Source organism: Pongo abelii, chromosome 2 (assembly GCF_028885655.2).
Source record: "Pongo abelii isolate AG06213 chromosome 2, NHGRI_mPonAbe1-v2.0_pri, whole genome shotgun sequence".
Classification (NCBI taxonomy): Eukaryota; Metazoa; Chordata; class Mammalia; order Primates; family Hominidae; genus Pongo; species Pongo abelii.
The window spans coordinates 152,972,127-152,987,756 of NC_085928.1; the positions used below are offsets into that span (position 1 = coordinate 152,972,127).

Genomic DNA, 15,630 nt, shown 5'->3' on the forward strand with positions numbered 1-15,630 from the left:
TAAAGCTTAAGTTTATTAACTTCACAGAGAATCCACTTCTGCTTGGAAAGCTTCTCTGCCCAGTGCCACAAAGGAATTAAGAAGTTGAGGGTAAAGATAATGGACAAGCATTTATCATATGGGTAGATGTCACTGACCAAGACAGAAATTTTAGATTCTTATTTGGTCTTTGAACCCCTGAGGTGTGCTGCCTTACTGAATCAAACTTGAGCCAAGCCCAGCTTTCTCTTAAGGGCAGGGCCCTCATCTTTGTCTTGTTCACACAAATACCTACCCAAGAAAGTGCATCAATAAATGTCTGCTGAATGAATGACTATCTGGATGACTGTGAATGAGGAAATATAGAAATAAATTCACACTCCTTTTTTAGACCGAGTGTCATTGTTTACCTTCTCCAAAGAACTCTTTGCAAAATGTTTTGAGCTATGTGAAGAAAGGCTTCATCTAAACTTATTCATGAAGCAGGCCAACTAGATTGTGTCAGAGGGCTACTAAAGTCATTCTCTCATTGGATGAAAAAATACTCTAGTCATAATTAAGAAACATTAAACTATATTTATAATCAAATATTCTTTAAGGGGATTGGCTTTTTTCTTCTGGTTGAGTGGGTTTTGCTCTCACACACCCAGAAAAGGCTAGACAGTGTGTTGTTTGATCTATTTTGTTAACCTTCTCCTCTGGCTTATGTTACCTTAAGTTGACCTTTCAAGTGCTTTGTCTTCTGGAAAATATATTTAAAACTTTAGGACCTAAGTAATGTATAGCTATCAGAAGTCATGCAGAAAATCAAAGCTGAGTCTGGAGCATTCTCTTTTGAAGGAAAATACCACCCTGCGTGTAATGACCTCACCTGATACGTCACCTGATACCTGATGGGGGTCAATGGGTGCAGTGTAGATCCTGAGCCTAGGGCTGGGAGCAGGTGTCGTCCACATATTGTCTTTGTTGTGAACTGGATGGGGGTCAGGTTTGCATGAGGGACACGTTAGTCATGCTGGGGCTGGCCTGGATTAGAAATGACCTGATTTAGATTTAACTTTTGTTCTCATAACTTTGAAGGTAAATCTGAGGTTGTGTCATGTAGATGAGAAGTTTCTAAGCTCAAAGTCGAGATGCCTGGGTTCAACTCAGGGTTAAGAGATTGTGAGCAAGATACACAAACTCCCCATGTCTCATTGTTATTATTTTTTAATCTGTAAAAAGAGACCAATAATGGGATGCTGGGAACATGGCAGAGTAGGAAGTACCAGAAATTTGTTTCCCTACCTAGACAACTATTATACTGGCAGAATTTATATGATGTAACTGTTTTGGAATTCTGGAGTATATTGAAGGATTGCAACTTCTAGGAGAAGGCTTGGGAAGTAATTGTGGTTAATTTTGGTCAATTATAGTTCTTAGCACAGTAGCAAGTGTTCCAACCTTCACCCTTCAGCTCTGTGGCAGGCAGCTGTGCCAAGTGTTCCTGGAGCAGCTTGCAAACAGTTTGCAGAAGTCAGGGTGAGCAAAAAGGACTCTGTTCTCCAAATATCAAAAATCTGTGTTCTGATCACTAATGCTGGTTCTGATCAAAGAGATGCAGACATAATCACCGCCATTGTTGTTGCACCTTCCTTTATTGGGAAGCTCCTTCCCTTGGCTGAAGTGACTGTCAGGAGATTTAAAGGGCCAGCACCCTTTTAATTCTTTCACCTTCGATTTTCTTTTTCTCCTTTTGGAGGCCTGACATTAAAGATTAGGTCATTAAAAAATAACTACATATACAGAGAAATTAGGAAATGACTTTGCAAGCCCAAGGAAAGGCATGGGCTTAGAAAGGACCTGAGGAGACCTTATGTTTATATCCCAGGCTGATTCCCAGAACAGAGACAGTCTACAACAACAAAATCAACAACAATAAACAAACAAACAAACAAACACCCAAATCCAGCAAACCCTGGGAAAGGGGAAATTTGCTTTCCAGAGTTACCATAATATTAGACTCAAATGTCAAGTTTTTAACAAAAAATCACAAGGTGTACAGAGAAACAGGAAAGTATGGCCATTCAAAGTAAAAAAAATAACAGAAACTATCCCTGAAAAAGACCTGATGACAGATATACTAGACAAAGACTTTCAAGCAGACTTCAAAACAACTATCTTAAAGATGCTTGAAGAGCTAAAAAGAATATGTTGAGAAAGTTAAAAAAAAGATATATGAACAAAAAGGAAATATCGATAAAGAGATAGACATGAATATAAACACCCAAGAAGCTTCATGAACTCCAAGTAGATGAACTCAAAGAGATGTGGACTGAAACACTTTCAAGCTTTTTAAAGAATGTTGAAAGTACCAAGAGAGAAGGGACTCACACACATAAGGGATCCTTAACAAGATTATCAGCAGATTTCTCCTCAGAAACTTTGGAGGTCAGAAGGCAGTAGGCTGATATAGTCAAAGCACTAAAAGAAGAAAAGAAAAAACAAAAACAGAAACCACTTGTCAACCAAGATTTCTATATGTGGCAAAACTGTCCTTCAAAAGTGAGGGAGAAATTAAGGCATTCCCAAGTAAACAAAAGTTGGGAAGGTTTCATTATCATTGAACCTATCCTTCAAGAAATCCCTCAAGAGAGTCCTGTAGGGTGAAATGAAATAATACTAAGTAGTAACTTGAGCCATATGAAGAAACAGAGAACTCAGTAAAGGTAAATCCATGGACAATTAAAAAGCTAGTATTACTGCATGGTTTGTAACTTCACTTTTTATTTTCTATGTGATTTAAGAGATGAATACATTAAAAAATTATCAGTATAAGAGCTGATATTATTATAACTTTGGTTTATAACTCCACAGTTTGTTTTCTACATAATTTAAGAGACTAATGCATATTAAAGAATTATTAGTTTGTATTTTTGGGAACACAATGTATAAAGATATAATTCTGTAACATCAACAGCCAAAAGGGGTGGGGACAGAGTTGTAAAGGAGGCAGAGTTATTGTATGTTTTTCATGTTAAGCTGGGGTAAATTTAAATTAGAATGTTATAGCTTTAGGATCTTAAGTGTAATCTCCATGGTAACCACAAAGAAAATAGCTATAGAATATATACAAAAGAAAGTGAGAAAGGAATTTAAACATTTCACTGCAAAGAATCAACTAAACACAAAAGGCGGTAGTGCAGTAAATGAGGGACAAGAATGCTGTAAGGTATATAGAAAATATATTTCAAAATGACAGAACCTCTTTCTTACCAGTAATTACTTTAAATGTAAATGTATTAAACACTCTAATCAAAAGACAAGTTTGGCAGAATGGATGAAAACACATGATCCAGCTATATGCTGTCTAAGGAGACTGATTTTAGGTCCAATGACACAAACAGATGAGAGGAAAGGGCTAGAAAAAGATATTCCATGCAAATACTGACCAAAAAACAGAAGGGAGTAGCTATGCTAATATCAGACAAAATAGATTTTAAGTTAAAAACATTTACAGAAGACAAAGATTAATAAAAGTTTCAGTACTGCAAGAAGATATAACAATTATAAACAATTATAAACATTTACATACCTAATGACAGACCACCATAATATATGAAGGAAAAACTGACAAAATTTAATGGAGAAATAGACAATTCTACAATAATAGTTGGAGACTTAAATATACCACTCTCAATAATGAACATAATAGCCAGACAGAATATAAGTAAGGGAATAGAAAACAGTATCATAAACCAACTAGATCTAACAGACATATACAGAACAATCTACCCAACGACAACAACATACACAGTCGTCTCAAGTGCCCATGAGACATTTCCCAGGATAGATCATACATTAGGCTACACATTAAGACTTCCTAATAGATTTAAAAAGATAGGACAACAGTGGAAGTTAGAAATCAATAACAGATGTAAAACTGGAAAATTCATGCATATATGGAAATTAAATAACATACTTTTAAATAATCAATGGATCAAGAATAAAATCAGAAGAAAAATTAGAAAATACTAAGAGGTGAATGAAAAGAAAACACAACATATCAAACTTATAAGACATAGTGAAAACAGTGCTAAGAATTACTTTAAACACTTACATTAAAAAACAAGAACAATCTCAAATCAAGAACCCAACAACCTAACTTCACAACTTAAATAAACAAGAAAAAGAAAAACAAATTAAATCCAGAGCTAGAGGAAAGGAAATAATAAAGATTAGAGATAAATAAAATAGAGAATAGAAAAATAATAGAAAAAATAAATGAAACAAAAAATGGTTCTTTGGAAAGATCAATAAAATTGACAAACCTTTAGATGGACTAAGAAAAAAGAGAGAAGACTCAAGTTACTAAAATTAGAAATAATAGTGGTGATTTTACTACCAATTCTAGAGAAATAACAAGAATTAGAGAATAACGAGAATAAGAGAGCACTATGAACAATTTTATGCTAACAAATTGAATAATCTATATGAAATGGATACCTTCCTAGAAATACAAAGCTTACCAAGATTAAAGCATGAAGAAATGAAAAATCTGAATTAGACCTACAACTAATAAGAAGATTCAATCAGTAATCAAAAATCTCCTCAAAAAGAAAAGCTCCGGACTTCATGGTTTCACAGGTGATTGCTGCCAAACATTTAAAGAGAAACTAATACCAATCCTTCACAAACTTTTCCAAAAACCTGAAGAGGAGGAAGCAATTCTTATCTCATTCCATAAAGCCAGCATTACTCTGATATCAAAGTCAGAGAAAGACATAATAAGAAAACCACAGACTGCTATTCCTTATGAACATAAATGCAAAATTCTCAACAAAATACTAGCAAATTGAATTCAGTAGCATATTAAAAGAACTATACACCATGACCAAGTGAGATTTGTTCCTGGAATGCAATGTTGTGTACAACACGCAAAAATCAGTGAGTGTAATACACCACATTAACAGCATGAAGGAGAAAAGTACATGATCATCTCAATTGGTGCAGAAACATCATTTGATAAAATTTAACATTTCATGATAAAAAAAAACAACCAACTAGGAATAGAAGGAAACTATCTTAACATAATAAAAGCTGTATATAAAATAAAAGCAAATATCATACTCAATGGTGAAAGACTAAAGTCTTTTACTCTAAAGTCAGGAATAAGACAAAAATGCCCACTTTGACCACTTCTATTTAACATTATACTAGAAATTCTAGCCAGAGCAATTAATCATGAGAAAGAAATTAAGGTATTCAAACTGAAAAAGAAGGAAAATTATCTCTGTTTACAGATAATATAATTTTATATGTAGAATTTCCTAAAGATTTCACAAAAAACCTGTTAAAGCTAATAAATGAATTAAGCAAAGTAGCAAGACATAAAGTCAACATGAAAAATCAATTGCATTTTTATACCCTCACAGTGAACAATCTAAAATTAAAATTATGAAAATAATTCCATTCACAATAGCATCAAAAATAATAAAATACTTAGGAATTAACTTAACCAAGGAGGTGAAAGACTTGTACAGTGAAGACTACGAAACATTACTGAAATAAATTAAAGAAGAACTAAATAAAGGGAAACATCCTATGCTTATGGATTAGGAGACTTAATATTGTTAAGATGTTAATACAACCCAAAGTAATCTGCAAATTCAATGCAGTCCCTATCAAAATCCCAATGACATTTTAAAAGAAATAGTAAAACCTATCCTCAAATTAATACAGATATTTAAGAGGCCCCAAATAACCAAAACAATCTTGAAAAAGTACAAAGCAGAAAGACCCATATTTCCAAATTTCAAAACTTACAATAAAGCTATAGTAATCAAAGCAATGTCATATATAAAAATTAACTCAAATGGATAAAAAACTTAAATGTAAGGCCTAAAACTATAAAACTCTTAGAAAAAGAATAAGACAAAAATGTCACAACATTAGATTTGGCAATAATTTCTTAGCTAGGACTCTAAAAGCACAGGCAACAAAAGAAAAAATAGACAAATTAAATTTCTTGAAAATTTTTAAAAATATTGTGCATCAAAATACAATGTAAATAGAGTAAAAAAGGCAGCTCATGGAATGGAAGAAGATATTTGCAAATGATATGCCTGATAAAGGATCAGTATTCAGGAAATAGAAAACTCCTATAACTCAATGACAAAAGACCCCATTTAAAAAATAGCTTAAGACTTGAATAGAAGTTTCTCCAAAGAAAATACACAAATGGCTAGTAAGCTCATGAAAAAATGCTTAGCATCACTATTAATGAAGGAAATGCAAATCAAAAGAGCAATGAGCTATTACTTCATATCCATTAGGATGACTACCATAAGAAAAAGAAACAGAAAATAATTTTTGGCCAGAATGTAGAGAAATAAGAACATTTGGGCACTTGGTAGCAATATAAAATGGTAAAGTTACATTAAAACACAGTATGGCAGCTTCTCAAAACATTCAAAATAGAATTACTATATGATCCAGCAATTCTACTTCTGGGTAGATATTGAAAAGAATTCACAGACAGGTTTTGAAGAGGTGTCTGTGTGCCCATGTTTACGGCAGCATTGTTCACAATAGCTAACATGTGAAAGGAACCCAAGTGTCCATTGATAGATGAATAGATAAGTAAAATGTGATATATACATGCAATGAGTATTATTCAGCCTTTTTAAAAGGAAGGAAATTTTATAATATGCTATAATATGGATGAACCTTGAGGATGTCATGCTAAGTGAAATAAACCAATCACAAAAAGACAAATACTATATGATTCCACTTATATGAGGCTCCTACAGTGGTCAAAATCAAAGAGACAGAAAGAATGGTGGCTGCCAAGAATTGGGAGGAGGGGGAATGAACTGTTCAATGGCTACAGAGTTTCAGTTTTACAAGATGAAAAGAATTATGGAGGTGGACAGTGGTGATGGTTGCACATTTTGAATGTATTTAATAACACTGAACTGTATTCTTAAAATGGTTATGATGGGAAATTTTATGTTACGTGTATTTTACCACAATAAAAAAATGAAAAAAAGCAGAGAACAATAATGGCTATCCTATCTTGCTGTGGCTATGAGTCTCAAAACAGTGCCAATGAAAGGGCTCAGGAAGGTGTAAAGTGACTTTTGAGTGTGGTATCAATTATTCCTTTACATAAATATGTAACATTACTATCTCCTCATTTGAAAGCTAAGAAGACAGCTTTTTAGTGAAAAATCCAATGTTCTTTCCACCATGTAAAAAAGTACTATCAATATTAACTTTTAATAAAAATGACATTAGAAATATAAAGAAGAAACTCAATCTCTTTGATGTTCAGATTCATTTCAATGTGAAAAGTGTACGAAAAAAACTCCAGTCACATACATAAAATAAGTGCACCTCGGCCCAAGATGATTGTGCCCTTGAGTTCAAGCTGCTAAGCTCTAACTAACAGTGCCAATGCCAGCAGATGATATGGATGCTCAATATGGAAGACACTGGGTGGCATTCTCTGGACATCAGAGTCATATGTAGGTAGGTGTCCTGAAAATTTCGCATGCTGTCTTTTTAATGATGGGAACTGGCTGATTGGCATTCTCATGAATTAAACGAATAATTTCAACCCCATTAATATGATAGGGTTATTGTTTTTCTTCCAGAGGGTAAGGATGCTTTAGAATAGGGCCAGATAGTAATATTTTAGGTTTTATGAACTATATGATTATATATAGTTCACAACTCTGCCACTGTAGTGCAAAAACAGCCATAGACAGTAAGTAAACAAATGGGTTGGGATGAGTTCCAACTTAATAATATTAATAAAATAGCCATGGACCAGTTTTGATTCAAGAGCCATAGTTTGCTGACTCCTGGTTTTGGAATATCATGGAAATAAATTCTGGACCTCCTCACATCCCCTGGCTGTACACATCATATTATTGGCCTCTACCAGGTTTTAACGCAGCTCCAATCCTACCGTTAAACAAACTTAGAAGGTAAAGCCTGGAGAAACCATCAAGCCAGGTGGCCATTTGGGCAGACACTTCACAACCTAACATGATTATCTAAGGCCTTACATTTTTCTCAAAGCATTGTTTGTCAAATAAAGCAATGTTTAAAATGTAATATTGAAGCTTTGAAAATAAGCTGCTATTCTCCAGAGTAAAGTTACTGATGTTTTGATGGGAAAGAAGGAAAAGTGCTTTCCAATTTCCAGAAATGTTTTGAAAAAATGCAACCCAATGCTGGCTTCCCATTTATGAGTGCTCAAGTTTACCTTTTGCTTTCTCATAATAAAAGTCAACTCATTGCCAAAGTTTATTACTGTTCTAAGTCAAAAATCACCTACCACTCGGCCGGGCGTGGTGGCTCAAGCCTGTAATCCCAGGGCTTTGGGAGGCCGAGGAGGGTGGATCACAAGGTCAGGAGATCGAGACCATCCTGGCTAACACGGTGAAACCCCCGTCTCTACTAAAAATACAAAAAATTAGCCGGGCGTGGTGGTGGGTGCCTGTAGTCCCAGCTACTCAGGAGGCTGAGGCAGGAGAATGACATGAACCCGGGAGGCAGAGCTTGTAGTGAGCCGAGATCACGCCACTGCCCTCCAGCCTGGGCGACAGAGCGAGACTCCGTCTCAAAAAAAAAAAAAAAAAAAAAAAAAAAATCACCTACCACTCCAACTTCTCACCTTCCTTATGACTCTCTCTCTCTTACCCTAACATGTCTGGAAATGTAAGGAAGTACGGTCAGAGGCCTTCAGTAGGGCAAATTTAATTTTGTATCTCCGTTTGTCTGTATTTGAATCAATGACTCACTCTCAGCATGGGAGCTGCTCCTTTTACTGTATGGACCAGGCTGGAATGGCACTGAAGGCAAAACAAGCCTTTTACTGCTTTCAGAAATGTCGATTTTGAGACACTTGGTTGGGTTTAGGTGGAATCTCACAGACCTGGGTTCAAGAATACTTTCGTTCTTGACCAAGTTTCATAACCTTTTTGAGATCCTGAACCTCAGTTTCTTCATCTACAAAATGTGTTAATATTTGCTTCACAGGATTAATTAAAAAATAGTGAGTGGCAAATAGCAAGTGCTAATAAATGTTCATTTCTCTCACTTTTTCTATATGCTCCTATGTACCCTACATTCTATTTGTTCATGCTGATAGCAGGTTTTATTGTAAACTCTCATGTATCCCCCAATAACTGCCACTGAGTACATTGTAAGTGTACAGCTACATAGGAATCACATAAGGATCTCTGCAAAAGGTCTTTGAACAGGGAAAGACTGAAGGTAGGAAAACTAACTGACTAAAGATAAACCATAATCTCCAGAGTTTTTCAAGGTCAGAAAATTCATTTGGTTTATTTTCTTTTGGAAAGGAGCCTTGAGGTATGGTTTAAGCAATTAGAACACAAATGTCTTGAGAACAGAGACCTTGTCAGTTTCATCAATCAGTGCCCAGAACTCATCTCAGGCACCTGGTGAGTGCTCAGTTATTATGCCTTTTCTCAACTAACAACTGAGCCTACTTAGGTCTGATTTGCTTTTGTATTAACCGTGAGGAGTTTCTGGAGCTTTGCATAAGGAAGGAGCAGGGATTTTATGGAGAAGGAACACTGGATAAGGGGCATTGGATAAGAGTGGCACCATTTACACACTATTTACCCTGAGCATGCAATTTATGAAATTATAATTCAAATTCCCCAGTATGAAAAATTGATCTGAAATGGGTCAGAGGAAAGTCCAATGTCCATTCTAGGCCAGTTTCTGACCAGATATACCTTGAAGCCATACCAACAAGATTCCCTCTAACTTCATTTCCCACTTGGAAAGAGAAATCCTACTGTTGCTCAGCACTTACGGAGAATCAGCATAGTGTTAGGTACAATGGGGTAAAGAGAAGTTGTTTCCCCAAAAGGGTTGTAAATTTTCTCATGGTTTTTCACGTTCTGTAAAAGTGTGAGAAAACCAGCAGCACTAACACATAACATAGTTCACATACCTGAAAACATCATCATGTGCTGAAAGTTCCAGGGGATCTTCTGTTTTCGGCCTAGATTCAGGAGGAAGGAGAGGGGATATATGTTGCAGGCTCTGGCAACAAAAATTGCTAGCTGTAGATAAGCACAGGGAAACATTGAGGAAAGTGTTGCTGCAATGATGGTTTGAATCCTTGAGCTTAAATATTATGTCCTCAAGCTTCTCTACATGATGACCCCAAAACCAGAAATAAACATGTCAATTCACATTTGTCCAACTTGCTTCCAAAATTTATATTTCAAAGTCAAGTTCTTCCCAGAAATAACAGAGAACTCTGCCTTTCTTTGATACTTGCTTTAAAATTGTTAGCCCAATACCAATTCAATCACTGTAAATTTTCTAATCACATTTATATTGCTGATGACTGACTATCCTCAATTCTGCTGTAAAATGTGAGGCAGAGACCATTCAGATGCTGTGGCATTATCTTCCCAAATGGCACTTTAGAAAGGATAAATGTGCTTCTGTTCATGTTTACCATCTTCCTTCTTATCAGTTTATATTTCCTATATCTAGCAAGCTTTGCATATCTTTTTCTTTGGTGAATTAATTTTGAGAGGAATTACCTGTCTAATTACATAATACAACTGTTGCTTTATGTGGCAATTTACTAAAATAAAAGTTTATAAGTAAAAGTCTTTGAAAATATTGGTGCTCTTCATCTTTCCCTTTTTGTTGTCTTTGACTCCTTCCCCGATGGGCTATTCTAGTTTGTCCTCAATGGGACAGAGTTATTTGGCAAGAGGTAACTTCCTTTTAAAATCCAGGTTTTGGATGAAATTTTAGGGTTCAGCTGAATGCTCAATGAAAAGAGACTAAGAAGCAAATGCAGATGTTTAATTGGAACACAGTTTATAGAGAGGGATTGCCTCTGCTGGCTGTTCGGATTATCTGTGATCCAAGGTGGCATCTGCCCGTCTTCCAAGTGGGAAGAAGGACAACAGTTGCTGACTGTCTTTGGGGACATTCCTAATGGCTCAACATCCTTTCAGATAGATATCCATTCCCACTGGAAATACCTCCTGTCCCAGGCCTAGAGCTAGGAAAACACCCTGCATTAAAAGTGAGGTCTAGATTTTATCTGTCTTCATAGGAAAGGAAGGGTGCTATCTTATTCAGATGAACCTATATTTGAACAATGCTTATGATGTTGAAAGCACATGCATCATGCTAATTTCATTTGATCATCTATCCTATTTTTGAAGTCCTTATTGGAAAAGAGATTTTATCATCTTGCAATGAAAACATTTCCAAAGCTGAATAATCCTGGATGCTTCCTGATATACTCTAATGCAGATTAAGTCTGTTTCTCTATAAAGAATACACAGACATAATTTTTATGTAAATGATTCATAATTATAGTTAAACATATTTTGAATGCTTGAAAAATATATTTTCCTTTAATTTCCCCCTTTATTTCCACAGTTCTTTCCAAAGTTCTTATCTTAAACCATAATTATTTAATGGAGGTCCTAATTTCTTAGGATGTTTTCCTCCCCTAACTAGAAATCACATATCCACCTTGTGTCTAAGCCTCGTAGTGGACTTTAGGAAACTGCTTTAATGATTTAACAGAATAATCCATAAAAGTAAGTCATTTGTTATCTTCTCTAATCACCCCATGTTCTGTATTTCAAAGGATACAAAGGCTCCAAGTATAAAAAGAGCATTAAAGATGTGATTCTGGAACGTGAACAGTGCCAGGCCCATGTAACAGAAGATGACGTTCTCCGCCAAAAAGTTCATAAATTCAAACAACTGAAACAAAACATAAAACAAAAAACCATTAATTATAACTCAGGTTTGAGTGCACTTACTCTCTTGTAACTGTATTTGACAACTGACTGGGTCTCCTTTATCTGGAAGGCTACCCCTTTGGCCTTGTGCTTAGCCTCTAAAGGAGGATGGAGGCCCTGGCTCTTGACCCAGGGACAGATGCCACAGCCACATCAGCATCCCATTCTTTCCAACTGTAAGGCTGCCAGAGACACCCCCGGGTAATATTAACCAGCATGATCCTTCCATGGAACAATTCCTACTAAGATGACAAAATAGTCCCTGTAAAAGAAACTGAAGCTAAGTGATTTGCTGAAGGTATACTGTAGTAAATGACACAAAGATTGTTTAACCTCTGTGCACATTACCCAGTAGATCCACTTGACTTCCCAGGTACTGAACAACTGTTTTTTTTTTAAGCTTAAACTAAATTACCCTTTTCAGGCAGGCAGGAGGGACAAAGTTGGAAAACTTGGAAACCTGAAATAAGGATGAATGTCAATTATATTTTAACATTAGAGTGATTGGTATATTTCAAATCCCAGACAATGGGACTCATTAAATTGACTGATGTAGGTATATCCATTAAATGTCTATAATTTCTAGCTGCTAAAAAGAAAATGATTAATCCCAGGGATCGGTTTATGCAGCAAGAACACAATAGATACATCAAATTCAGTCAGAAGAATAGAGTAATGACATGCTATGATGAGGGATGTTCTCAAGAGTTATTCTTAGACCATTAACTAAACAATTTAAGTTGAACATGAAAAACGTTCTCCAACTTTCAGATTAAAAGTAAAAGGGAAATGTGTCCAGGGGCTACAACAAAGGCAGATTTGGAAGACTTTATTTTATGTTCCAGACTTCTCATTTGGAAGTTTCTGAGACTCCATTCCTGGACCTACATAAATAACCATGTTAGGTAAATATCTCTGGAGGCATTTCTCTTGACTTTTTAAGGACTCATTATTTTTTCATGTAATGTGTTTACAGCCCCACAAATAATGCCTAATACTGTTCACTGACAGTTGACAGAAAGAAAAGTAGAATCTTGTCAGAAACATTATTTAAAACCAGTAATAGAAAGAAAGGATTAAAAAAGAAACAGCCCTTTGGTACAAGACAGTTTTCTCTGCAGGGGCAGCCATCATCAATTATCCTGAGTGCTTGCTTTACATTCCAGGCTGGCTCATGGAAACAAACACTGTCACCAAAATAACCAGAGAAAATTTGAAAACAACAGGAAAAATGTAGGGGACAGGGAATATTTTTCTGCCTCATTATATCTTTACTTTTTCAAAAAGTGAGATTTGGCTATTGTCTTAATCTCCTCAGGCTGGTGAAATGAATTACCATATACTGAATGGCTTAAACAACAGAAGTTTATTTCTCATAGTTCTGGAGACTGGGAAATCCAAAATCAAGGTGCCAGCTGATTTGGTGCTGATGAGAGTCCTCTTCCTGTTTTGCCAAAGGCCATCTACTTGCTATGTCCTCACACCGAGGAGAGAGAGATCATCACTTTTGTGTTTCTTCTTATAAGGGCACTAATCCAATTTCTAAGGGTTCTATTATCATGATCTAACTCTGTCACAAGGGCCTCACCTCCAAATATCATCACAATGGGGATTAGAGCTTCAACATATGAATTTTTAGAGAACAAAAACATTCTGTCCTTAGTAGCTATTTAGTTTTTTAACATCAATAAACAAATGTCAAGGTTAAATTCGTAGTGCCTCTCTTTCTTTTATCCCCATCCCAACTGTATTTTACCTAACATTTTGCCACCTGGACTCTATTCAGCCTGTCTTTAATGGCCTTACCCCAATTTCCCTCTGGGGGCCCACTTCATTCCCTACTCTCAGCCCATGTGTTCATGCCTCCCTAGCTCAAATATGGAGCATATAATTTAGGACTAAACCACTCAAATCGGTGCATTTCTTTAGGCAGCATGTTTGGCTCAGAAATGAGTGTGACATGTTTGGGCCCAAGAAAATTCCGTTTGAATTCAACAAATTTAATGCAGGGAATGCTAAGACAAAGGCCCCCACCTTTTCACAGGATGAGAAATCAGAAAGATGCTGGCCAGGAAGCTGTTGGCAGCCATTTTGGGATAACAGAGGAAATGGCTGCCTGAAAGAGAAGCCAGTTCCTGATAACAGTATTTAATCTTCTGTATTCAATCTCTCCCAAAACAAAATTTACTCTTGGATTTTGGCATTGAAGAGATCACGAAATCACTTTTTGATTTGAAATAGGGTTCTATCATTACTCTTTTACAGTCCTGTTTTAGTTAAATGAACAAAACAAAACACTTTTTCACTCTAAACAGATTATAAACAAAAGGGCGTGGGGTCAAATTTTTGTCTCTTTTCAGATAATAAGAAAGTCTGTTACCTTTGTCCCTCTCACCTCCACCATCCAATTTTAATCTATTCATCATCTTAATGAAAGAGGAGAAGTATATAGGAAAAGTCATTTTGTTTTGATTTTTTCTATTTGTTATTGAGATGTGATGGGAATCTTTGCTCTACATTTTACATGGAGGCCCATAATTTTAAATATTTGTTTTAGTGATTTGCTTCCTTTGAATAACCTAGGATTTTAACTTGATTTACTCACTCAACTTATTGAAATCTAACATTTCCCAGCATTACAAGTAACTGTGTACATACACATAGTACAAAAGTTTTGTTTTGCATTAAGGTCCGTTTTTGAACCTGCTCTTTGTTCTTGTTATCTATTCTGCTGTCAATACTACACTTTTTTAAATCAATGTGGATCCATAATACATTATAATATTTCATAGTCTAGACTGTCCTCACACCCTACATTATTCAGAATTTTCCAGGTTATTTTTGCATGTTTAAAGAAGTGTTGCAGCCTGGCCAACATGGTGAAACTCCGTCTCTACTAAAAATACAAAAATTAGCCAGGGATGGTGGTGTGTGCCTGTGGTTCCAGCTACTTGTGAGGCTGAGTCAGGAGAATAACTTGAACCCGGGAGGTGGATGCTGCAGTGAGCCAAGATCACACCACTGCACTCCAGCCTGGGCAATAGAGTGAGACTCTGTCTCAAAAAAATAAATAAATAAGAAAGAATGAAAGAGAGAAGGAAAGAAAAAAAAGAAACGTTTTTCTTGAGTTTAATCACCCAGGAAAGTGCGTATATCATATGTTTATAATTTAAGATTAAAAAAAAAATATTAACACCATCCCAGAATCACTCTTCTCTCTCACAATATCTCTTTCCATGGTTTAACTACTATTAGCACCTCTACCACCACAAATTTGCTTTTCTTGTCTTTCAGTTTTATATGAATGGAATTGGACAATACATACCCTTGCATTTGTCATCTTTGACTCAGCAATATGTTTGTGAGATTCTTCATATTGTATTTAGTTCACTTAAAAATTATATTAATGTATTACAATGTACTTATTCATGCTACTATTAATAGACACGGGTATTTTCTAGTTTGGGGCTATGATAAATTTTGCTGCTAAAAATACATGTTTGCCTTTCTGTAGAATTGTTGGGACATAGTGCCATGCAGTTTCCCAAAGCGGTGGTATCACTTTGCACTCCAGTCAGCAATTCTAGTAGCTTTACATCTTGCCAACACATTTTACTGATGTTTTCTGAAATGACACTTTTGCCTCTTGATATTGCCACTTGAACTTAGGAATCAACTTTTCAATTTCCACAAAACTTACCTATTGGCATTTTAGTTGGAATAGTATTAATTTATAGACAAATTTGGATAAAATGCACTTCTTTTTAATATTGAAGTTTGGATCCATGAACATCATATATCCTTATAATTATTTTGGCTTTCTTAAATTTTTATATAA

The 15,630-nt window shown here is 35.5% G+C and overlaps 1 protein-coding gene across 1 annotated transcript in view; it reads right to left on the bottom strand.

The window, feature by feature from the left end:
• Window positions 1-15,630, bottom strand: part of SLC9A9 (solute carrier family 9 member A9) — a 591,979-nt gene that overhangs the window by 231,256 nt on the left and 345,093 nt on the right. The window contains exons 10-11 of the mRNA XM_024245123.3: window positions 11,641-11,754; window positions 9,959-10,070 (exon numbers count right to left, since the gene is read on the bottom strand). Of these exons, the coding sequence (XP_024100891.1) occupies window positions 9,959-10,070; window positions 11,641-11,754 (226 nt within the window). The remainder of the gene's footprint in view (window positions 1-9,958; window positions 10,071-11,640; window positions 11,755-15,630) is intronic.